Source organism: Crocodylus porosus, unplaced genomic scaffold, assembly GCF_001723895.1.
Source record: "Crocodylus porosus isolate Cpor-Errol unplaced genomic scaffold, CroPor_comp1, whole genome shotgun sequence".
Classification (NCBI taxonomy): domain Eukaryota; kingdom Metazoa; phylum Chordata; order Crocodylia; family Crocodylidae; genus Crocodylus; species Crocodylus porosus.
The window spans coordinates 28,846,476-28,873,291 of record NW_017728912.1 but is presented as its reverse complement, the minus strand read 5'-3'; the positions used below and the strand labels follow the sequence as shown (position 1 = coordinate 28,873,291).

The following is a 26,816-nucleotide window of genomic DNA, read 5'->3' as shown; positions in this document are numbered from 1 at the left end:
AGTAATGCTTAACTAGGTCTGAACTAACAGTCAGGGGACTCGCATCCTTCCTGGGCCTCTCTACGCTATCACCCAAGAGCACCCCATTGTCAGCAGACAGGAACACCGAGGCAAAGAACTTGTTGAAGAGTTCTGCCTTCTCTTGCGTGTCCATCACCAACTGCCCTGCCCTGCCTCGTAACCTCCAACGTTACCCCGAGACTTCTTCTTGCTACCTATATACTTGAAAAAGGACTTTTTGTTATCCTTAATCCCAGAAGCTGATCTAAGCTCCAGTGCTGCTTTAGCCTTCCTCACCAAATCCCTACAAACTCGGGTCAAGGAGGTGTACTCCTCCTTTGTCCCTGCCTCCTGTTTCCACTGCCAGTATGCTTTTTTTCTTTGCTGTCAGGCTGGCCTGGATATCCATGCTCAGCCATGAAGTCTTCTTGGATCCTTTTCCCACCTTTCTGCACAGAGGAATTGCATCCTGCTGTGCCCCGAGGATAGCCTCCTTGAGGAAGGACCACCTTTCCTGGACCCCCATACTAGCTACTCCCTGGGCTCTGAGTGCTTCCCTGACTACTGCCCTGAGCATATCGAAGTCAAGCATTTGCGCTGTGCTAGTTACCCTCCCCACCTTTCTCTGAATAGCAAACTGGATCATTTCATGATCACTCCCCCCTAGCCTCCCTTTTACTAGCACCTCCCCCACCAGGTCATCCCCAGAGGCTAACACCAGATCCGGTATAGCGTTTTCTCTAGTGGGGACGTGTACCTCCTGCACGAGGTGTAGGTCCTGTACGCACATCGGGAACCTTTGTGAGTGGCTAGACCTGGCCGACTGCTCCTCCCAGTTGATGCCAGGGTAATTCATATCCCCCATGACCGCAACATCCTTTGCATGCACCGCCTCCCCCAGCTGCCTGGAGAATTCCAGATCCAGCTCTTCCTCCTGATGTGGTGGCCTGTAGTAAACACGTACCACCAGATTCCTCTCCCCCTGCTCTTCTTGAAGTTTGACCCACAGGGTCTCAGTTAAGCCTTCCTCTGGTTCCATTTGGAAGGTAGAACTGGTATACTTTTCCCTAACATAGAGCGCACCCCCCCCCACCTTTTTTCCCCTTCCTATCTCTTCTAAACAACCTATAGCCCTCTATGTCTACTGCCCAGTCAAAAGTTTCATCCCACCATGTCTCCATTAGGCCAACCAGGTTGATTTTACTACTTGCAAGCAGGTAGTGCAAGCTCCTCCTGCTTGTTCCCCATGCTTCCTGCATTAGTGAAGAGACACCTTAATCCCCCTGAGGGAGCCCTGGGCACCCCCGCTTCCTAAGAGACAACTGGTCCCTTGGTATATACCTGAGCTCTTACCTGGGCAGGCCCTACACCTGGTTGAGTTTTCTCTTGCTCCTGTGGATCCCCATCCCCCGACGAACATAGTTTAAAGCCTGCTGGAGGAGGTCAACTAGCCTGTAAGAAAACAAACTCTTACTTTTGGGGGAGAGATGGAGACCATCATGCCCCAGGACACCCTCTGCTCTGAAGTGCGGGTCGTGGTCCAGGAAGCCAAATCCAGCGTGACGACACCAACTCCGGAGGTGCCAGTTCACCTCACAGATGCAGGCACTCTGCCACTGACAGCCTCCACTAACCAGGAGGAGAGACGAAAAGACCACCTGGGCCCCCAACTGTCTAAGCTTGGCCCCCAGAACCACATAGTCATCCATGATCTCGTCCAGACTACTCCGGGACACATCACTGGTTCCCACATGGATGAGGACCATAGGATAGTAGTCGGAAGGCCAGATGAGGTCAGTGATCTTCCCTGTGACGTCCCCAATCTTGGCTCGTGGGAGACAGTACACTTCTCTCACAAGACTGCCACCAGAGGTGGTTCAAGCACCCACTTTGAACGCCTTCAAGACACATTTGGATGCATATCTTGCTGGGATCCTATGATCCCTGCTGACTTCCTGCCCCTGGGGCAGGGGGCTGGACTCGATGATCCTCTGGGGTCCCTTCCAACCCGAATGTCTATGAAATCTATGAAAGCGGTTATTTAAAGTCTGAACCAAAGTTATAAAGCTAAGGGAATCCAGGGTTGAAGATGAACCTCTGCTATCCATGATCATGCCACTTTGTCCCAAGTACTACAGCTCATGTGTTTGTCAGAAAGTCCAGCCTGGTTGCAGCTGCCCTCCGGAACACCTGCAACCAGTGATCAGATGGACTAGAATGTCTAATCCCACATTAGAAAGCTTCACCATTGCCTGGCTGCCTTGGATATTAAGGGTTTTTTGGATTTGCGGTTTAACTGCTATGCTGACAAAGACCTACAAACTACGCTGCACCTGGCCCTTGAGCATGTGTGCTTAGGATATGAAGGTAAAGTATGTAGAAGATTCCTGCCTCCCATGACAGGCCTACTGCATGGAAGTGTAGATGATGGTAGCTGTTTACGTGATCCAGACCATTCCTGGGGACAGATTGTTCTGAAATGGACACAGCATCTTTGCAGTGGCCTCTTTACTCTCTGCAGACTGATACTTTAGGGCAGCTGTGGAGAGGTGTTACCTTTTGATTGGACTTGTGGTTAGGAGCTAGATTAATTGATCAATGAGACCATTCCATTCACAATGCAAAAGCTTTATTAGGATATGCAATAGCAAAGACTTATTGGTACTAATAAAGACAATGCTTACGTAGCCTTGGATTCAGGAAGAACAGGTCTTCTGGCCAAGTCTCTGCTTTCTTGGGGACTCTTGCTGAGTTGTTTTTTTTTTTATTGAGCTTTGAAACAGGTCAGATTTGTTGCTTGTTCCATGCCCAATATTTATAGGTGGTTGATTTGACTTGCTAATAATTGACCTCTGATTGGTTTTATTTAAATACCTTTGTTTCACTGGAACTTTTGGAACTGGATGGAACCAGATTTTAGTGGCCCTAGGAAAGCAGTAAAGGGATCAACTTAGCTAAGGTGTTTTATTTATTTTTGGGTATCTGACCCCAGTCTGTTAATCATCTGGCAATCTTTACTTTAATTAAAAACTTGTTAATCAAATCAAATTTGTATTTTTGAGATACCAGAGGGGCAGTTTTCTTATCTTTTTTATGGCTTGCCTTTTAGCCTGCCGTCAGTTATTTACTAACTGGCCTGACAAGGCTGCTTTGTTCTTTCCATCTTCAAGGCTGCCTTTGTGCCTATAATCATTTGAGCATATTAGCAAAACTACAGCTGTTATAGCAAAATAACTATTAATGCATTTGGTTACCTTAGTTAATGTTTTAGGATGCAATTGTAATACAGGGTATCTATGATACAGGCCTTTGGCTGTTCAGTCATATTTCTGCAGTTTTGACTTAAGTTCCTTGAAAATGGTCGAGTTTGACATCCAGACGTTCTCTGCAGTTTGGTTATGCCTTGGATAGCATATATTTGATTCAAGTTATAGTGTTGTTTGTCATCCATAGCTCATGCTGCACACGCCTATGCATACCTACAGAGGAGACAACCCTACATCATTCTTAGGAGTGGAACAGGATATGTGCAGGCACCCTTTGTTCTTTCCTGCCTCCTCTGTCCACCTTCAAAGCACCTGTGCACAATGAATGGTCCACCTGGTGCTCTGCAGGAGGTATTGTGGCTGCTTGTTGCACCTTTCAGGAACTGTATCCAAAGGATACAAACAGTCCCTACTTCTTTACTAAGTGATCTTTGTTTATGTTGCTGCAGAAACCAAGCTAAGGATGGTCAAGGTTAGTGAACTCCCCTCCCCCTGGCCCCCTTATTAGATCTGCAGCCTTTGGGGAATTTTTCCTCAGCATTGATTAAGGAACTCCTAGGTAATCTGGGAGAAAGTGGAAAAAATAGAATAATGGGCAGGATCAGGGAGATAGGCTAGAAAAGAAGCACAGGAAGGGACACATAACAAAAGTGAGGAAATTATGTTAGAACAAGATGTTTTAATAGTTTAGAAAACATTTTCTTAGTCATGCCTGAAGGCTCTTAGCAAATGATTTTTGTTTTATAAATTAGACTTCAAGATGCCTCCATTTAATCATAATGTACTTCCCATAATTTTCCTTCACATGCTTATTCCTCAGAACCCAAATTTTCCTTTCTGAATTAAAAGTGTGACCATATTCAAAATTACGACTTCATAGTTAGAGTCTTGACCAGACAGTTGAGCTCAGGGGCTAGGGACAGACATTACACAAAAACCAGGTTAAGTGATCAGAAACTGATTTAAACCTGTAACAGAACAGATGTTCAGTGCAAATAAACCAGTTGGAAAATGGCTGAAACTGGTTTGAGATAAATCTGGTCGAATGTAGACCTAACTGATTTGGGTCAAACTGTTTTATGCAGTGTCTGCCCCAGACCCCTTGCTGGTTTAAGTTAAACCAGACTCCCCCAGCATCCTGCCATGCTCTCTGGGATGGGTTGGGCACTGTACTGCACAGCAGGGATGGCCCCTCCCCTCTGCTCCCTGACTGGAGCTCCAGAGACTGCAGGCATCTGCTTGGCTTGCTTTTCCCCCATCCCCCCACTCTGCTAAGCAGGGATTCCCCCATCCCCCCTGCCTTACACAGACACCTCTCAGCATTAGCTAGCATACCACATGCTAGCTATAGTCTGTGCTGTGGCAGATGGGACAAAGGCAGAATCAACAGGTAGCTGGTAGTGTCCCTCTGTTTTTTTTCTTAATGGGGTCATAAACACTGAGTTAGGGATGATAAACATTGTTATCAATTCCCTGCTGGGCTGGTCAGGATGGGGAGGGACCCTCCCTAATCAGAGTGTACTGCTGGGGCTTGGCCACATCCCCTTAGCTCAGCACTGAAGAAGGGAATGGAGGGCTGCTGTAGTGCCCCCCGGCTTCTAGCCTGAGCCACTGCAGGCATGTGCCTGCAATTTTTCGGTCCAGAGCAGGTATCTGTATGGTTACAGACTGGTTTAACCTACCCAGCTTAGACTAACCTGCAAAGTTTGGATCAGTTCAGTCTCAGGCTTTTTGAATGTCTGTCCCTAGCCAGGCAGCACAAACTGGAGCTGTGAAAGAAAGAGAGAAAGGATCTCAAAAAGAAGTACCATCAAAGCTAACAAAAGCAAGTTCACACTGCAGTCTTGAGAACTGTAAGGACATGCAAATAAGCAGCAAAGCATTGTCAGTGCCCAGGGCCACATCCTGTTATTCCACATGTTAGGCAGCTAACAAGTGTACCTGAAAACCATTATCACAAGAGGTGATGGGGTTCTCCATCTTCGTAAGCCTAAGATTATGGTGCATTGAAAGAATGAAGGTGGAAATGGTTTTTCAGTAACTCCATCTGGGTGCAATAGGATCATACTTAGCTTCTAAGATTGATTGCAAAATCCTGGGATTTAAAAAACAAACATGAATTTTGGATTATATTTATTTACCTTGTGATGCTAACCTCCAGGCTACATTTGGGTCACTTTTTTCAGGCCTTTTTTGGGGTGTGGGACGGGGGGAGTGTTATAATGAGGACTAGAAACTTTTTAAAAAAGGGGCAAAAAAAAAGCAAGAAAGCGGAGATGTTCATAATTTCAGGGAAGTACCATATATGACACTTGCTATAAAATAGAGAGTTGGCAACAGTGATATACTGTTAATACCGATGTTCTGTGGTATTTCCTCTTTATAATGTAGACACAATACAACTGGATAGGGCCTAGAAGTGTAGTAATATTTTAGAATCAGTGATACCGCTTCTCTGGAGACCTATCTATAAACTGAAACAACTTTGTTTAGAATGTGGCTGAGAGGATGGTTGCACATTATCCTGGAATGGGATTGTCTCAGTTCAGAAGTCTGGGCTGCTCTGCAGTTTCTCCTCCAGAATTGTCCCAGTGATGTATTTTCTATGAAGTTTAATTGTCATGGATGGCTATTTTATATCTTAACAAATGTGAGTGCCTCCATTTGGATTGGTGAGCAGCAGTTAGCCAATCAGAGAGTAAGGTTTTTCCTAGTCAATTTTTGCGACTCTAGCTGATCTAGGGTCAATAAGGACATATAAATATTTGCATACCTTTCAATGTACTCTGGTAATGCCATCTCTCCAAATTTCAGCTTTGCAGTATTACCAACTCATGATTTTTGGTGTTGTTCTTAATGTCTATGCTTCGGGAGTGTGTAAAACATAGCTCTTTTATTTATTTGTATATATAAAAATAAATAAATAAAAGAAAGAAAGAACTATGTTTTTCACATTCCCAAAGCGTAAACTTTAAGAACAATGCCAAAAATCATGAGAGTTGGCAATACTGCCTTTGCGTAATTTACTATATATTTGCATAAAATCAGGAACTATCAAAATTATGTCCCTCCCCATGTTAAAATTAGGCCAGAAGATAACCTGAGAAGATAATTGAACCCATCTGTCCCCAGCTATAGGCGTTCAGGTCTGAGGATAGTGTACTGAGTCCGAGTGTAGGAAACCCAGAAGCCAGGAGATACATCTGAGGAACTGAGTCAGAGATTCAATGGGTCAGAGACAGCATGAGGCTAGTCAAGCCAGGTATTCAGAAAACCAGAATCAGGCCAGATATCCAAAGGGTCAGGCAAAATTTGGGGTCTGTGGGCAAGCCAGATCAGGTATCCAGAGAGTCTGTGAGGAAGCCAGAAGCAGCACAAGCCAAGGGTACAACAGCCTAGGTATAGGATTGAAACCTGTTGCCGGGACACTACCTCTGCAGTTAGGGAATGGGTGTGTGACGATGCCCAGATGCAGGGCTCTTGCCATCTGTGTCTAGTCTAGTGCTCCGTTGGGGAGGTGGCTGACTAGGATGGGCAGCTGTTCCAGGTACACTGGGCTCAAGGCCACAGTATGCACCATTTTTGAAAACAGGTTTCCCTTGCATTATGTGGGTTCTGTATTTGCGAATTCATTAAGCACCAAAAATTTGTTATATGCAAGGTAAATTCACTCTTATACGATCAGTATAGTGGAAGCCCATGGTAAGCTGCTTGGTGTGGTGCAGTGAGCTGTGGGAGTGATGCACACCAAAATATAGTCTTCTGTGTGGATCTGTGCTCCTCATTCGTCCTCTGCAACACGTGTTTCTGTAGTTGCCATCCTCATTATGATACTGCCCTATGCTTGTGTGTACCAAAAAAAAGGTCTTGTAAAAGTGATAGAAATCGTTCTGGGGGCCAGTACAGTCAAGGTCTTGGGACTTATCCCTATTTGTTGCATTGTAAAGTGGGTTCCCGTTATGTGAATTCAAATCATGTGTCATCTTCCAGAAACGCATGTACAGCGTAAAGTGAGGGAAACCTGTCGTGTATTAAGTAGCTTGCAAATGCCATCCTGCCATGATCAGAAGGGTTGGACTGAGTAACTTCTCAAATTCCCTTCCAGCCCTGCTTTTCTGTGAGTCCGTGGTTTAAACTATACTATATTGCTGAAAAAAGGCCTGAGGAATGCCAGTCGATTCTTCCTATCTTCCATTTAGGGAAACAGATATTCAAACAAGAATCTTCTGGTGTAAATCTTGTTCTTACAGGTTTTAGGCCGGGGCTTGGAGTGGTCTAAACCCTGCTTTGGGTACATGCATAATTAAAGGGTGAAGTAGCCAGTTGTTGTGCATGTAGACCCATCAGAAAGGTCAGAGGGAACAGAAGTGGGTGCTCCAGTAGGAAAGGGAGCCTTTCATAGGTAGTTCCAGGATTTTGAAAGGGGGTTGCAGATGGTGGGGTGCATCATCACATATGGAGCAGCACATATGAGCACATATTTCTCCAGTTAAAAATAAACTAGAAGCTTTATTCATATGTTAGGGGCCTAGAACTCTATTATTTAGTTAAAAATTTTAACAAAAACAAATATAACTTCATTGGAATGAGTTAAGAATAATCTGCAGAGTTGTGAAATAGGAATTTCATTACCAGGAGCAGCTAACAGACATCAAAACTGAAGAACAAAGGACAGCTTGCTTGGTGGAACGTCAGGGCCATTAAAAAGGAAAGGGTCATTAACACCTGTGGAATGAAGAGTGCAGAACGGATCAGGTAGATGATAATGAGTCATGAAGCCAATCGATCCTTTCAGCACTGCCTGACTAGAAATGCTGCTCCCACTGCCAAGCAGTTGGTTTTTAACTTTGGGTGGAGCAGGAATCAAAGGGGGAGTGCAAGTACACTGGTACACCCCTCTGGATCTGCCCCTGGAGCCTTTGAGTTGGGTAAAGTGGGGCATTTCAGCCTCTGAAATTCTTCAATTGAAAAACAATTAACACTGAACACAATCATCTGTGAAGACACTAAGTTTCTTTTTGTTTGTGGTTTGAAATAAAATATGTAGCATTATAGTGTTCGTTCAATTTCAGCTGCAAATTTACTGGTAAGTTTTCAGAAAGCCTAAAATATGTGTCCATGATTCTTTATTTAACACTGCCATTGGAAAACCTTTTATATGAACAAATGTGTCCCTGCAGTGTTTGCAACCTAAACATTACATCGATGTACAGTGCTGAATGAGAAACTGAAAACTAAAATGACTTGAAACTAGCTAAGGGGAAAGGAAGAAAAAAAGGCTTGCTTTGTTGCTGAAGTTGAAAGAAGTTTATTAAAGTGTAGCAACTGATCAGAGAGAAGGAATTCCATTATTTAACAGTTTTTTCTTTTTTAACAATTAAAATTTTTTAAGCCAGTTACCTTTGCTTTTTGGTTGACAACATCCTTTTTACATTATATTACCTTAAAATGATAGGTCATTGTTTACATTTTGTTGAAGCAGTACATTTTCCCTTTTTCTTGTTCCTCTTTTGCTTCCTAAAGTGAAATCATGAAAACATATTTGGGGAGCAGAATCCTGTTAAACAGATGTTGAGAACAGAGCACTGCATTTATGGCACTGGAGTTTCTCTGCAATCACCAGCATCAAAGGGTTAATTACTTGCAGGCATTTTTCTTTTGCAAACAGCAACTTTAATCAATATCTGCTTAAAGCATTGAACTTATTTTATCCTAAATAAGCAAGTTTTTACAAAAGAAAGAGATAAGCAGTCCAGGACTATTTTTTTTTTAATTAAAGAATACAAATCTGTACTGGAAGAGGTAATTTAGTCGTTTGAAACTATTAAACAAGTAACTCTGCCTAGCTAGAGGACCAGCTGGAGTGCAAGTGGAGAACCTCACAGGTCAAGTTCCCAGTGAAATGTTGGTGAAACACTGCCAGGGCAGAATTTGGGGCGGGGGTGAAATACTACCAGGGCAAAATGGTGGTTTTCTTCCCATGTTGCCAACTGTAAGTGGTCGCACAAGATTCCAGGCAGCCGAGAGCACAGAGACTATGTGAGTTTTGAATGAGTTCTACTTGTGCTACTTAGGTCAACTTTGAATTCAGCACATCTAGGCATTGACTAGTTCTCAGATTTCTTCCCCTCCCTTCCCTCCTCCTTTAGGCTGTCATTAAAGTAACACAAGAGATCTTTCAGATGTTGGTTGACATCCGGTATTGAAGAATGGACTTTGCTAGGCATTATATTCATCAGTATATCCATAACAGTCTTTTTAAGAATGATCATCTTGACAGGCATCACACAGCACATTTCTAGTCTCCAATGCCAGAGTATCCTTTGGCTTTCTCCTTTTCCATCAGTCCATTTTTGATGAGTTGTGCTTTAGGAGCTACTAGTGTGTAAATCACTTACCTCGATGTTTGACAGCAAATCAGGATATGTGGCTCTTGATGACAGCACTGCAGTCAGAAAGGTCAGTGTTCAGCAAAACCTTTTTGTAAATTAATGCAGCTTGCATTTACTTGATGGTTCAAGTGGAGACCCCTGTGGGTGAAATGCAACTTCTAAATTGTTCACACTGAAGGAGTGTCCTTTTCTTGCAACCAGTAAATACAGTATTTAGTATTTAAAAGATCATCAGTGGTCCCTCTGGTTTGGCTGTATTTTATGTCCAGAGGATCCAGAATATGCAATTAATTTTATTTTGTAGGGATTTTTTTGCTTTTTCTAATGCTTTTCTTGAGAGTGTGTATTTCCCCACCACCGATAAGAGTTGACCATAATGATTTCATTTTTCCTTTACAGATGTTTTTTTATCAGAGTGACAAAGTAAGTGCTTGGCCACATAAACTGATGAGTAAAGCTGTGAGATCAACCCAGACTTTGTAGTTTCATACTCTTCTTTCCATTGGGTTAAGACAGTGAGTCCCATTTCTTTTGAAGAAATATAGTAATTTCCCAAAATAATGTCCTAATCTTTATAAGAATGGGTTTGCCTATATCAGCCTGTGCATGATGGATCAGATCCAACAGTGCATCTTCATTGAGCATTTGGGTTGATGCATGCGGAACTGGAGTCTAAAGGGTATTCTGCTTATGGAATTAGGCAGGTGTAACAGAGGGGTCTATCATCATTAAAGGAGAGATTGTGCCTGTTTTGTTCAGTTGAGAGGGAAGCTCAGAGAGGCATGATGCCACAACTCCAATGCCCTTCTATCTCTTCAGGAGGAAGACTAGAAACAGTCCTGGCAGTGTGGTGAAGGTGCAGTATCTCATGGATTATCAATATGCGTGATATTGGGCCATATTCAGGAATGGTGTAAACAGTGAATTGATTTGAATCCCATATCTTGGAATCTGGTCCAAGAGCTTAAGGACATTAGGTAATTGGGAATTACATTTTTTTAAATAATGGGATGAAGCATTTATTTCTAGTCCTGGCAGATAGAAGAAGCTAGGAACCACATTTTGTTTTACGTATTAGACGCCAAAGTGTGATCCTATTTTTCCTGGCTTGAGTCCATGGCAAACGCATTAATGCCCCCACTTTTGTAGCAAACCATCACCCTTGTCTTAAGATTAAGTGAAAAAAAAGCAGTGAGGAGGAAGCGGCCCATCCACTCTTTGTGTTAACTTTTTTGGGGGGAGAGGGTTAGGTGTGGGAACATGAGAAGAGTGGAATAAGATTGCAGTTATGTGCCCAAAAGGTGAAATAGGATCTGTCCCTATATCTTAAAATCCCAACTTTATGATTTTATTGGAAATGTATTTTGTACCTTATACCATTAATAATATTTGAATCAGTGGTCTTTCTTTGTCCATGGCACATACATTTGCATCCTCTGGTACTGAAACAATATAGATCTGTGGATCAGGGAATGAGAAAATACATGCTAACAAAGATCTGTGATGATGTGGTTTAGCCAATACATTTCATTACTACTTCTTCCTTATTTGGAATGTGGAGTATAATTTGTTTGTGTATATAATATATACACAAATACATTTATATTATAAATTTATTTGTATATCATTTCCAAAATTTGTCCCAAATGTTTTTACTGCACCATAACATTCTCTTTCCATAACATAACAATTTATAAAATTTATCAGAGTCTCTTGTTTAAGGCCTTACTAGCTCTCCCCTGTATTCATTTGTAGTTGACTTATTTTATTTTGTGTAATTTTATTTTAAATACCTATAGCACAGACGCTTCAGACTTTTAAAACTCTCATGACAGAGGCCTCTTGTGATTGAGACCAGTGGCCTGGTCTTAAAAATACAGACATAAGTAATGGTCAGTTAATGTTAGTTTGAGGTGTACTGATTACTGTCTGAAGTACAAGTGGAATGCATATTAATTCTTCATAAGAACATAAGAACTACCATTTACTGGCTCAGACCATAGGTCCATCTTGCCCAATATTGTGTGTTACACAGTGGCAGAGGGTGGGTACTGAAAGGGAGAGTGAACAGAGTTTGACCAGGGTTTTCCCCCTATTTCTCTCACTTGCAGCCTCTGGCATTTAAAGTATAGGAAGTTCTGGTTCAGATCTGCTTAATTCTGTTAAGACCTATATGTTAAAATATTCAAGAACCTTTGTTCTGTTTGGAAAATGAGTGTAAAGTGTCATGAATGACCATTATGGCTAGTGGCGGCTCAGAAAAACTCCCAGAGAGCCATCAAGAAAGCGAGTCCATAACTTGACCAGTATGTCCACATGTAACTCACTTGACCGTCTACTGACCTTGGGCTTTTAGTCATCTCAGCTATGGAGCTGAATAAAAGCTTTGGAAAACAAATGCTACAGTTGAGTGAATTACAGAGGGTGGTGGGGGCTAGGGGAGAATAACAGCTTGGACTAAAGTATAGTAGAAGCAAACACATTTTATTGGAAGAAATGATACATTCTTACAGAGAGCTGGGGTCTAAACAATGCAGGGTTTGATTTAGTTGATGAGCAAGGATAGTAGCACTGAACAAAGGGTAGATTGTCTTGCCTAAGGTTCAAAAATATGCCCACATTTCAATGGCATGCAACAAGTTTTTTGTATAGTTTTTTGGCTTCTCTTGGGTAAGAACAAAAATTGGCAAAAACAGAGAGGACTGCTCAGAAAAGCATAACCTTTTCTGATTAGGGACTTTGGAGGGAATTGTAATTAAATGAGGTTTGTGAAAGCCAGAAAGTCTTATAGATCTGTAAAAGTCTTTAAAGTTCCTTACATGTTAACAGTTTTAAGTGGAACTGATATTCAGGACAACGAGCTGGTGGTGTGATTTAACTTTCTAGAGGTGTTTTAAGATTTTTTCCTGCCACTTGGCTTACTCGATCCACCCATCCTCCAACATGAGTATAATATGGTAGCTAGTTGGAAATGTTATTGAGAGGAAAGTCCTCACACACATGTTCTCATTTTGCTACACTTCCTTACAAGGGCATAGCATGAGTACTTGTGGGACTGAGCCAAAGCTGAATCAGCAGGGCATTAGGTGGCATTATGGCAGGGGGTTAAAAGTAAGGTATATCATCGTTTGTGTTTTGATTGCTGGTTCAAAACTTCACTTGGTTTGGAATCAGTGACTCCAAGCTTATACAAGTTTAATGCCTGTATAAATGAATTAGAAGCTTATAGGCCACTTCTCTGCAGAAGGTCCACACCAGGTGCAGGCACTGATTAAACCCACGTTAGCCCTATTCTGAAAGAAGAAATGGAACGTAAGTGCTAAGTGCTAACTCCCTGCACAGGGATACCATACTATCCTTACTGAACAGTGAATAATCATTAATTATGAGAACTCCGGCTGATCCTTATCCTTGCAGTTGTGGTGTAACTTTTTGATATGAACGAAACATCTTTTTAATTTGTTACTGACCTTTCTTTTTTTCTCTTACTTTGTAGGTCTCAGACTCTGGATATTTACTGTGCTTTTTTATTTTATTTTATTTTTATTTTTGGCTGGCTTTTTTCCTTCCCCTTTCCTTTGGATGTGAATTGAAGACCTGCTGAAGGACTGCTGAAAGAGGGAACAGGAGGACACTTATTTTTGTTTTACTGGGAAGCACTCATTGCCAGGTTATCTTTACTTTCTCCCTCCACAGTCATGTGGTCATCACAGTTGCTGTTCTTCACAATACTCTTAGCACCGATAGCCCATGGTAAGTGAAGTATGGAAGGAGTTTGATGTGGGTTTGCCAATTATTATTGTTATTATTATTATAACTACAGTAAAAGCCCTCTTATCTGGCATTTTATTAACCAGCATTTCACTGAATGGTGGGTAGGAGGAAAAGTCTGACCCCTGCCTTCCCCCTCTCCTTTCCCCCTGCTCCACATCTGGCCAGAGAACTCCTGTGCCTCAGGTAACTGGCATTTTTATACTACCAGCACCCTCCGTTCCACACTTATGCTGAAAAACAAGGCTTTTACTGTATTATTATTTGTTTTTGTTGTTGTTATTGCTATTATTGTATATCTTGTCTAAGATGTTTGTTTAGATTCAGAAAAGCTGGATTTTGATGGCATTTTCAAGGGGGTCTACAGGAGCAAGGAACCTAAATACCACTGAAATCCAGTAGATTTGTGCACCTAATTCCTTTACTCTTTAGAAAATCCCAGCCAATGTTAAAGCAAAGTAGGCCTGAAATAACAAACATTTTTTTGCCTCAGTGAAAAATTCTTGTTATGAAGCAATCTGCTTTATCCACAGACAGCCGCTCTAGAACTCTACATTAGACAGTGTTTTGTGCCTGTTCAAGCTGAGCTGCTTCCCTGTTCTCAGCACCAAAACATAGTCAGTGTACTATCGATATCCTCTCTTGGACTGGTCCTTTACATGGGGGTGAATTTCCTCTTACCTCATTAAAGATCAGTGGATCATAGAAATTATAGCGAAGTAGGTTTGGAAGGGACCTCAAGAAGTCATCTAGTCCAACCCCCTGCCTGCAGGGGGGGTTTTGAGGCAGCAAAGGTCTTATGTCCCATAGTGGGATGGAGCCTGTGACCTTGGTGTTAGCACCATATCTTCACTTAGTTTGCTCAATTCTACATGTGTTTAACAAAAGAATGCTTCCTCTTATTGTCTGCAGGAAGCACAGCTAAGTGTAGTTTGTGCAAACAAAGGAGGTTATGCTCTGTTCTTCAATTAATAAGAACAGCCGGGAAAGAAAACTCAAGCACTTGCTATCACATCACCTGCAGCTAAGCACTCTCAGACAGACGGACACAGCCCTGATGACATCACAACCTGTGGAATATTTGAGTACTATGGAGCACATGCTGCTAGGAAACAAAGCACATAGCTGAAATCAAGTCTTCTGATGTACAGTCTTGGGATGCATTTTCTAGACCGAGAGACTAATCATTCTGCAATCACTCAACAAGCCTAGAAAGTGAAAAAAACAACTCCTATATTATGGAGCAAGGCAGTCACATGCACGCTCTTTAGACGCTCTTAATGGTCTCGAGTTCTTACATTCTCAAAAAGGATATCTCGCTTTTTTTGTTTTACCTTTGCACTGCATTTAAACACATTTTAAGTCAACCTCAATGCGTTCTCTCCTCATGCACTCAAAAGCCAAGGGAAAGCTATATCAATAATGAATAATCCTAATCGGCAAATCAATGGTTCAATACTTTCTTTCAGAATTTTTGGAAATAGGTATCTATCTGTAAGAAGATCTGCATACGTGTTCACCTTCCCCTTTTTCTGGAACAAGGGACTCAATACAGTCACTTTTACAATGCTAAAACCATCAACCATCCTCCTTTAGTTACAGTGGCCCCTAGACACAAAATCAAGGCCTGCTGTAAACTTGTGCAAAAGGCTGCCCCCAGCTGACGCAGCCAGAAATGGTACTGGTACCTGGTCTTTTGGCCTGGGAAGTCAAAGATAGCTGAATATGAGGCTAGCCACATAATCCTTTTGTGTGCCATTAGCTAATTGCACTAGTCTGGTAGGATCCTTGATTTGACAGAGGATGGGATCTCACTAGCTTACTATCGCTAATGCTTTTGAGACACGTTTTAGAGATCACAGAGTTCATCATATTGTATATTAATTCTGAAAGTAGAATATATTATTCAACTCAGCAGATATAAAGTAAAATCAGACGTATCCTGCTGTATGGACAGAACTTTAAAGTTGGTATTGTTAAAAAGAGATCCCAGACTTTTAACATACTGACTTCCTTGAAGATCCTCTTGGTCTCAACAGTTTCTGCTGGTTTCTCAGCACTTTTCATAATCTGGCCTCTTCTCCTAAGCACCTGATTAGGAGCTAAGCTGTTTTGAAAGACTGGCTGTAATTTCAGGTGTCTATGCATGGTCTTTTTGAAAATCTTGGCCAGTTTATGTACTTTGCATCCACTCTGTGTGGAGGAATTTTGCAAACTTGTGGCACCAAAATTTATAATAAAAGTGGGGAAGGAACAGAAATAAGAAGTGTATATCATTGGCTGACTATACACAGTGTAGTATGTCCATTAGTATTTATACACATATTTATTGGCTCCGATGCACCAGAAATTAGGTGCATCGGAGCAGACATGGCACTGCATCACATAATTTGTATAAATGGCGAAATGTGTGTCAGCACTGAGAAAATGGCAGCGATGCGCTTTTGAGCTAAAACACCTTTGATGTGTTTTAGTTCAAAAGCATGCCACCTCCATTTTCTCAGCGCTGACGCGCATTTCACCATTTATACAACTAGATGCACCGCAGCACAAGCATATGTAAAAATGCCCTGTAATACTGTAGGGCTCTTTCTATGAGTTTTAAGCCACCCTAACTCTACCCTGCCACTGGGGTTGGAAAAATAAGCTAGTATGGAAGGCGCTTCTGGTTTTTCTCAGAGAAAGTTAAAAGGCAAATATTTTGCAAGAATTTATAATGAAACTATTAATAGTTAAAGCAGTTAACAATTTAAATGTGCCTTTGGCAATTTTGCTGCTATGTAGAATGGCAATGAAGACAAAGAAAGCTTGCATGATGGTTTTGTTGAACGAAAATGCCAGAATACTTGTAGCTAACTTACACCACAAATGAACAGATTGTGAAGTTGCAAAATCTAATATTTCTGATACTATTGTTATGCACTGGTGGCACTTACTTGTCTAGGTAATTGCAGGCACGCATATTAGCTACTTGTTTCTGCTGCTTGTTTTCAGGCTGGCTCCGCTCAGCCCTTGTTCCACCTCTGAGTTCTGAAATACAATCTGCTTTTGTATGTTGGGGACCAGGTGATGGAAAGATCACTGCTTTTTTAAATCTGGGCATGGCCAGCAATCCCATAAATTTACTTTTGTGGTTGTTTTTTTTTCTCCCTATCTCTGTTTAATGTATAAGGTTAAAAGCAACTCTGTTGCTTAATAAGACTTGCCAGGCATTTTATTTCTGAGAGCATACTGCGTGTCTTGTGTTGTGATGTCAGGTGTGGGGTCGAAGGGCGCGTGACTGGAATGATCCACAAGATGAAATAATCCCCTAGAAACACTGCCTGAGTGGAATGCCTTTGTGTTGCTGTTTGGCAGAAATAAATAATAAAGGGGTAAAAACTTGAATCTCTGCACTTTCCTGGTTGTGATATTATGACTGCTACATCCTGAACACCCACACAGAGATTTCTGGTTTGCTCCAGTTCTCTTCCAAACCTTGCATAAAGGAGAAACTTGCCTGTGGGCATAGGTTTATGGCCTACTTAAGACCATAGGGGGCTGTATGTAAGACTGTGCAAGGCTGAGTTCATCTGCACAAGACACTTGGTGGGCACATCCATCTACACATGTATTAAGGCACTTTTCCTAATGCACATTAAATTTAGTACCTCCAATGTGAGGTACTAAACAAATGTGCATTAGTTTACCTTAATGCGTAGTAATGAGTGCTCATGGTTTTTAAGTGATGCTTAATGCGCGGTAGCTTATTTTACTGCGCATTAGTATAATCACACTTTTTTTACGTGATGTTTTAGTGCTCAGTAAAATAGACTACTGTGCGTTAAAGCACACATGTAGATGTGCCCACTGTGGAGTTGACTAATTAGCTCCACAGTAAAGAGTCACCATCTACATGTGCAACATTATTAGGCCAGAGTAAACTAATTTACTCCACCATAGGATAGACACACGTACCATTCTACAGTGGACTAAATAACACTGCCGCAACGCATTTGTAGATGGGGACCAAGGTGGTTGGGACATGAGGAAGCTACAGTGATGGGGCTGCCTGCACCCTCATGCCCCAGCCAGCCCCTCCACAGCATGTTGAGCCAGGTTAGAGCAGCCGTGGGCTGGCAGGCTGACCTCTGCAGTCCCCTGCCAGTTAAGGCTGTGCCACCATGGCTCAACCTGCTGCAGTCCTGGGCGCACATGAAGACACTGCACCCAGGAGCAATAAACTCTGGAACGAAGTGCACTAAAGTTTATTTGGTTAAATTAATTTCAGGTGTAGATGTGCCTACTGTAACCCATTCAGTTACGTAGGGCAAAACTCTCCCAAATGAGCTTAAGTTGCAGTGAAACCCAAAATCCATTGGTTCGCTGCTTCATTGGGTGAAACTGAATGAAGTTATAGAATTAGCTTAAATGGATAGCAGCATTGCTAAGGAAAGCTATACTGTACTTAGAGGGCTGTGAAATAGCACTTTCCCCCCAGGAACTGTGCAGCATCTATGCTAAATGCACATTTGGGGCCAAACTGCAGCTCTAAGCAATGACTCTGGGTGCTGTTGGGGGGTATGAATCAAGGAGGGGCTCTTAGTTCTTCTTAGGGGCTCTGCACTCTCTGCTTCCAGGCTGGCCCCCCTTTAAAAGGAAGCCAGTGTTGTAGAGGGGTTGGTGGGGTGAAGCACTAAACAATCCTAAGCAAAATTTTATTCCACACTGCTCAGGTCCCTGAAAAACTGTGAATGCATCTATTTTTGTAACATACTCAAAGACTAAAACACAGAGAAGCAGGGAGCAGGAAGAGGATTTACCCACCTTTTGTGCTTAGAGGTTTTTCAGGGACTTGAGCAAGATGTCACCTAGGCACCTAAGTCAGTTTAGATTTCTACTAGGTGGAAAAGAACCTGGCCCACAGTGACATTCACAGGAACAATTTTGCCTGTTTTTCCTCCAACCCAAACAAATCCCCTAAATAATTCTCTTTAGGACAGTGGGAGAACAGAGACACCATGAATTCCAGCATTGCCAGTCTAATGTAGAAGGCCCTCAAACAGAAACTCAATATACAGGTAAAAACCCTGAGATAGAGAAAGAACACTTCTCTGACAACTCTGCTTATCACATCTACAACTAAAAGACTGCATTTTTTCTGGGCTTTAGCATAAAAATAAGGTTCAAATTTGCATGCCACTATCCAGGAGAGCAAGGACAAGATACCACACTTGTCTGCATGGTCTAAGATTTATACTGGACTCCCACCAATTAATGGCCATCTTGTTTTAACATGTTAACAGCTCTGGAATACTACTACAAGCCTCTTCTGCCCTGAGATGTTTATAAATGTAAATTTTTATCAGGTACTTTTATTGCTGTTGCCATTGTTGCATTTTTTCTGGAAAGCAAGAGGCCCAAGAGGATTTATTTATGTGACAGATCTTGCAACACAGATTTAAAGTGACCTTTGTATACTTGGGACATGTGCTACCTTGTCTCTCTTGTTAAGAGAATTAGTCCAAGCTAGGGCTGAACTAGCTTGGTGTTTTTTTCAAAGTGGAAAATAAATTTGCAGTCCTCTCAGGACCTTCCTTGCAGTCATCAGAAGGAGAGAGCCTCATCTGCTATTCTGCCTTAGCAATTCCTGAGGTATTATACGGTTTAACCACCATCTTTTGATGGACTGCTATGGTGAAGTGAGCTCTTTCTTTGCAAGAGGACAGCACACCCAGGCCAAACTGATTTCTCAGTGCATTAGCAGGTCAGGATGCAGGGCCAGTTTCTGTGGTGTTTCTGTAGGAACCCTGGAAATATTTATTGCTGAATAGAACTGTTAGTTGCCTGGTGACAATGATTCTGTTAAAGCAAAATGCATTATCTTCCTTAGGGGAATATATGATGCTAGCAATCTGGCCCGTAGTGATAGAGTGTTGTTTAATGTGAGCTGAACATTTGCCTGACTACTTTTTTTAATACAGTGGAAGTACTGTCACTATTTAAAATACATACTGTGTTTCTTTTATACATGTGCAAGCGTTATGTTAGCTAGTGAATGGTGGGGTAATTGCCTTTTACTACAATACTCTTTATAGAGTCAAAATGAAATACAAGAGACATGTTTTATTAGTTTTGAAATAGGCAAGTTAACTTCCAGGCTTCTGCCTAACTTCATTGTTTTAAAAGATTAATCATCCTTGAAATATTTATAATATTTGCTAAGCTAGGCAGTTTGTAGTACCCAGCTGTGCCACCATTTTTACGGTAGAAGAGGTGACAAAGGGAAAGCTTTTCCTGGTAAAAAGGGAGGCCACTGATATATGTGCCACAGTGTTTTCATTACAAGCCCAGTACTACATTCAGGAGTATTATATTCTCCATCTGATGACTGTCTGATCTATAAGCTGTTAGGGGGTGAAATTCAATCCTGCAAAGGTCCTCTGTACCACTTAATTCTCACTTAAGCCATTAAAGGGCAGTCTGCAGGCCCACTCTGTACAGGGCTGAATTTCCCAGGGAAGAAAGAAGGGGATTTCTATTTTCTTTTCCTGGCTTTCTTCAGTGTTCTGCAGTTTGAAGTGGAACCCCATCCACACCCATTGCAGAGGCTAAGAGCAAGAAAAGCTTATTAGTACTTTTGCATGCACTACACAATGTTGGTTATGTGCACACCCATCCTCCTCATGAAATGCCCACACCAGAGATGTCAGGAAGACAATAGAGTAACCCATGAATTGACAGAGCTTCCTCGGTATCAGCATGCAAATAAATATCAAGAAACTGCCAACTCCTTTTTAAAAAATGTATTTTATAAAAATTTGGAATGCGGGTTTTTTATGCTGGAACACAGCCTTGTGCAACTTATGTTTTGAAAGTCTGCTGTCTCACTGTTGCGGAAGGAAAGGGTTGATTGCCAAGTTAACCGGCTTGCTTCAACACATGGGCTATGGACAGAAATTACACATAAACCAGTATAAGTGATTGGAAACGGGTTCAAATGTGTATCGGAACAGAAGTTTGGTGCACATAAACTGCTTTTAAAATGGCCGAAACTGTTTAAAAATAAACACACACACACGTAGTTTCAGACTTAATCAATTTACTGAACTTCTGTCCCAGTCCCCTCCAGATTCGAGTTAACTTACAGTCCCTCAACATCCTAGGATGTTTTGCACCTGTCCCACAAACCCCGCACCCCCAAGGGTGGGTGGGCTAGCCTTGAGCCAACCTGTCTGCTCTAGCCAAGTGGGGAGGCATGCTCTAGTGTCCCTTGGCTTCTGGCATGAGCCACTACAGGAATGTGGCTGCATTTCCAGAATCAAAAGTAAATGCCTGTTCGCTTGCTTATCAGTTCAGTCTACGCCACTTAAACTAACCAGCAAAGATTGAATCAATTCAGCCTCAGGCTTTTTGACTGTCTGTACTTAGCCACAATGGATGCACATCCTGCTTCTAGTTGTTCATGGCAGAGCTGGTTTCTGAGACCTGGCAATCAACCATGTGAGGATTCTGAGTTCCATAGCATTAATTAAGACATAACAGTGTATGAGTTACAATGCAGTAATTCATGTCCAACCCATTTCAGCACAAGAATGAAGGCCAAATGGCCTTTGAGCAACCAAATGTGAATTATTGCACTATAATTTACTTCCTGTCACATTTCATTGTGATTATTTAATGTTCTGTTTTCATTTTATCTAACAGTAATGATATAAAATACAGAATTGAGAAGTATAAGATACATTTCCACACAGAGAAGTAGCTTTAGCCAATAAATGGGATTTGTGATGTAGATATCTACTTTCTAGACATTGCATGGAAAATAGTTCTTCATTTCAAGAATGTGAATTTACTGCTGCTTTTTGTCTCAGTGGCTTGATTCAGTGTTTCTCTACCTCTTTGTGCCAGGAACCATTTGTAAACGTTGATGGCCAGTCTTGACTCAGTGTCCCTCACTTCCAACCTGCTGCCCCTGGCTCCAGTCCCTGAGTGTGTGGGGCAGGGGCAGGAGTGTGGGGCATGGAGGCCCCCAGCAGCCCCTCATGGCTGGAACTCTGTCAGCCTGCAAGGGAAAAGTCACAGTTTCCCCACATTGCTCTCCTTTAAAGTAGAATCCATTTTTGAAGTTTGTGCACGGCCCTTTCATATATTCTTGTGGCCCACTTTTGGGTCATGACCCACAGGTTGAGAAACACTGGCTTAAATGAAGCTTGAACCATTGGACTTTGAGGGCAGGACATGCAAAGAATGGTTGTCTCCCAGAATCCTCAGACCCTGCCTCCCTCAGGTATGTAAAGCAGGTATCCACTGAACTATACTAAGGAAAGAAGAAATCACTGGGTGATAGGACAGAGGTACATAAAAATTGTATACTGTTATTTATTTTCGTGCTGCCATCTCAGTCCCTACCAGCCTTTTCCCTTGAGGTCTAGGATCACCAGCTTCCCTATGTGTCCTATAAACATTTAACCCCAACTGAATGACAAGCAGAAACATTTTCTTGCAATGGAGCCAACCTCATCAGGAATCTTTAGTATCCCTTTTATCACCTCTGCAGATATGTTAAATGTTTCCCACAACAAGTTGATTGTAGTTGCATCTTAGCATGTTTCCTACTCATAAGTTGTTGTTTCTCATAAGTTTGTTTGTTATCTCAAACCGATTAACTTGTGTCGTGGTGTAGTTGTGCTACATTGCAGAGGACGTTCTGTACTGTTCAGTGGACAACTCATCTGGGAAGAAAACAGATAATAAGCACATTGGAGGGTTCAGAAACCTTTTCTAACTCTGAAATTCCCCTGCATCCCCATGACCTAGTTGACTATTGGGTTGTGCCCAAAATTTGCATAGGGGTGCCCAAAAGAGCCATTGCTTCTGTTTACTGAATTCACTCCAAGCTGGGAGTTGGGATACACGTTCTGAGCCAAAGTGATGCTTATCTCTTAGTCTGTCTGCCGTATGGCCTGGGTAGCTATGTTTGGTGGGTGTTCAGTTACAGCATGGTATTGGATGCATGCCTTTCATTCAGGGCAAAGATTTTCGGAAAAGCTGATTATAGCATTTCCTGCCTTCAGTAGCATTCTTAATGCTTTCTGGCATTTGACCATTTTGTAGATTTCATCCTTAAAATCACTGCAATTTGAAATTGTTAGAACGTAGAACGTAGAAAATTGTGTTGTTGAACCAGCTGACTCTCGAGTGTGCCCCTAAGGGGTGCAGGGTGGAATTCACAGCCCAGGGATGGTGGCTGGCGGGACATCTGTTAGAGTATGGGCCTTCTGGGGTTGTGTGAGTGATGGTAACCTCTCTAGGCTTTCCTGTGGGCTGCTGCCTGGAATTTGCACACATCATGAGCTACATCATGTCCTTGACATGGTCTGTGCAATTGGGGACATTAAATAAGGCATTAGAAGTACCCTTGGAGGGCAGCCTTATGGCTGTCTTCTACAGAGGAATCTTTCCTAGAGAGACAGGGATTTTAGGGTTGCTGTTCCTCTGGGTTTGGAGAACATTACTGCTCATTTCTGAACAGTCTTTGGAGAGTCTGAAGTGGCACTCACTGCTTGAAACCCCTGCATCCACATCATGCCCAGCGTCTACGTGCCTAAGGTAGAAGGCTTGCACTTTCTCAGAAGTCCTTTGGAGGTTTGGAGTTTAGTGCATCATATAGGAGAAAAAAGAAACTCGGTGCGGGTTGTGTGGGTGAGGACAGTTGGTTGTCAGCTCTAAAAAAGCATCCTGCATCCTAGGTCACTGCTCACCTTCAGGCTGTTTGTAGGAATAATTAGCAGTCACAGGCCCTGCTTGAATTAGATCTGGATTCCTCTTCTCTGCAATTTCTGTTGCACATTACTGCTGGTGACAGTACATGCTGTTTTTAATCTTCTAAAACTGGAGACTGCATGGGATGTAATTTAAACCAGGATTCAAAATGGGCACCTAAATAAGACATAGGTAGAGATTAGCTGCCTGAGTTCCAAAGAGTGATTCAAAATGGTTCCATGCTGCCAGCCACAAAACTCAATTAGGGATCTGGATTCATTAGTCATCTCCATACTGTATTTCAGAGTTCCCTAGGCTGGTGCACTAGGGCTTCTGCACATGCTCAGCGAAGATTCAGGTGAGGTACCTAGGTGTACACTAGTCCCAAACTCCTGCCAAAGCTCCACTGCAGTTGGTGGGTGGAAGGCACCTCACTGCTCCCCACACAAACCCCCAGGAAGAAATCTAGTGACAGACACACAAAAGCCAGGCTTGTCTTGTAGCAACAGCATTGAATTCAGCTTAAAGATGATAGTGGTGGTGATACTGTCCAGCTCTTGCTCACTACTGACATGACACCTCGGTAGCCTTAAAGTTGTGACTCTTGCCTTGGAGTGAGCTGTACTGGATTCCAGGTCCTGTTGCCTAGTATGCTTCTGCATTCTCATCAATGACTCTCTAATGTAAAATTTGGTGCTAGGAAGAAGCAAGAGGGAGCCCATTGGCTATGGCACTATCTCAGTGATACGAGCCCTGGGCCATGGGTTCCATTTCCTCCTGCTAGGGCTGTTTATGAATTTTACTTTAAATGTTAATTGATTACAAAAGCAGAAATAATTCAGCCACCACCTCCCCCCACCCTCCTTCCCTCATTGACTTTATTGGGATCCAAGACACTTCACCCAATTGCACTGAATAGGCTTCCAGAGCAAGAAACCCAAGACATAGGTGTTACAGCTCCTGTGTGTAGGCATCTAAGGAACCACATTGAATCCTGGCCTTAGTAGTAAGGAGGTGGATCATGGGCAAACTGACACGAACATATTAGGCATCACTTTTCTGCCTGGTTGGTTTATAAGCAAGGCCTTTAGTTTGCCTGCAGTAGCTCAGGACAGTTGGAATGGTCCCCAAGAATGCAGCTGCCTTCTAAGTTACAGGCACCTATGAACCTCGCTGCATGACTGTGTCTCTGCAGGTGGATGAAACCAGCATGTGGTTAGAAAAAGTAGGTGGCTGATAATAATCACACAGGATGTATACTATGCTCATCACATAATACCTCATTTCTATTCCTCTTAACATGTCTGCTCTGATGTTGGGAAGGAGCACTCAGGCATTAATGCCTGACAAAAATCTCATGTGAAAAGAAATCCCCTGGTTTCCCTGGCTGAAGCCTTGCAAGACAGAAGTCAGACATTAAAATAACAACATGCATTTATGGTCAAATCCTATTTATTACTAAATCAAAGTTTTGCCAACATACTTGCCCATGCAGCCATGTGCATAACTGGCAGCATGTTTTAAGGGAGAATGTCCTCTTTTAAGAGCAGAAGCCTGTCTTCCATAAAAATCCAGGTCACTGAATTTTAAAAACCAAATAAAAATCTAAATTTGCGCATAGGCAATCTGTTTCAAATCTGAATAATGCAAGGATTTTTATTAATGCTTCTGCTTTGTTGAATGAATTCAGATCTGGCCTGTCACTGAAGCTGGTAATCTTGTAGACATGTTTAATTAAAAATCTTAGTATTAGATATCACTCAGAGGCAATTCTGGGGACTAAAAAAATCTAATAATATTTGGTTGTTTTACTTAATTTGATTGAAACATATAAATTGGCCTCTTGGTCAGAAGCCAAGTACATAATGAATTTGTATCATCAGCAGAGACCTTAGCCTGTGTAAGCCATGCTGACAGAAGTGTTTGGAAATCATATATTATATCAGACAACCATAAAAAATAAACTTTTGTTACTTATCTCCGTATATAGGCATGCCTGAGCAGGCGTGGGTACTGCCTTTGTGGGCTGATAAACAGTACATTGCAAGTGAATATTTAAGAATGATTTTAGTCCTTCATTTTTTTATGCTGATGCCACGTGAATAGGGATCTCTGTAAATTGTGCTGGAAGTGTCCCCCACAATGGCTTCTTTAATGTTTTACATTTTGCCACTTGTCTTCCCCTGCCCCCCCTGATTTTCAGTTCCTCCAGGGATCAGCGGCAAACAGCTTGGCTGGTGGGACCCTTCCACCAAACTTTAGAGGAGCTGAGGTTGGGGGCACTTCCAGAACAATTTACAGAGATCCCTACATATGAGGCATTCGTCACCATTATGCACTCCTGGCACCTGTTTGTATTGGGGTTGAGATATTCAGAGGAGCTAAAGGAAGTTAGGAACCTGCTGTAGTTTTGGGTGTGTAATTCCCTTTGTCTCTTTTGAAAACTCCAGTCCAAAATATTGTGGAATTCAGTTGACCAAGGTCTTATTACAATCCACTTCTTTAGGATTTTCCATTGACAACTGTCAAAATAAAGAAATGGAGGACTCCTACCAATTTCTTTGCCCCATTCAGAGTCAGATAAAATCAGTGGCCGGCACCATGTAGAAGATGTACATTGAACGCAGGTTATGCCGTTTTCCATGGACCACTGCAGAGGAAAAGGGCATAACTTGGGCATGTACTTATCCTCACAACAGTGCTGTGGGGTACAGAAGTGGCCACTATGCCAGTGTATACAGGTGGGGAAGAGAGGCACGTGGAAATCAGAGACTTGGCCAGGCTCACAGAGGATTTCTGGCTGAGGTGGGATTTGAATCAAGTTCTCTTTCCCTGATTTACATGCCCAGCCCCTCAAACAGCTACAGTGCTCATATCCTTAATTGTCTCTGAATTGACTGTGCCACAGATTAATGGAACAGGCTTGTGACTTTCCTTGAAGAGAAGGAATGGATGATGGAGATGGGTACAATAGATGAGATGGGAAAATGTGGTGAATGGGTGCACCATATTTTGTCTCTGGGGAGTTGGATTAGAAAAACTATTTAGAAAAACTCAAATTATTTTAATTAGCCCTGTGCATATCATGTATTGCTGCCTCAGAGGTAAGAAGAAGTTCCTAATAGAGTACAAGGCCTGCAAAAGAGCTCATTATTCCTGAATCAAAATATATCAGATATCTAACAAATAGTATATGAGTGCACATATATCTGAATTTAGTGGGGTAGAGGGGAGGACAAGCAAGAGAAAGCAAGACTGTGAGCAGAAGAAAAATGGTGGATGGCAAAGAGCTGGAATTTTCCATTATGCATTTGGCTAACGTAAAACAGTATTGCTACATATTAGTAGATTAGAATAAGTATTTGCAAAGAAAAGTTCATAAGGTGTGTCTACACGTTGCCATACATCAACATTACTTTGGTGCCCTGCTTTGTGCTTCCTTTTGGAGTGTTCCTCTGCCACGATGTAGCAGATGATCATGTGTAGACCCGTGTGGTCTTTATGTCACCATAGTGCACCATATGGCAACATAATACATCACTATGTCACCGTAAAGCAACGTGTAGATGCACCCATCATGCAGTTCACTAATTTGGAAAGTACTTTTGCAAATTTCCTCTTTTTTCCCCCTTCGGTTATTGCA

General features: G+C 42.2%; 1 protein-coding gene across 11 annotated transcripts in view; it reads left to right on the top strand.

The window, feature by feature from the left end:
• The window catches only part of ADGRL3 (adhesion G protein-coupled receptor L3), an 864,517-nt gene that overhangs the window by 304,254 nt on the left and 533,447 nt on the right, over positions 1–26,816 (top strand). For all 11 annotated transcript variants that reach the window (XM_019534224.1, XM_019534215.1, XM_019534217.1 and 8 more), the window contains one exon: positions 13,155–13,411. In XM_019534224.1, coding sequence (XP_019389769.1) covers positions 13,357–13,411 — 55 coding nt within the window. In that variant the 5' untranslated portion in view covers positions 13,155–13,356. The remainder of the gene's footprint in view (positions 1–13,154; positions 13,412–26,816) is intronic.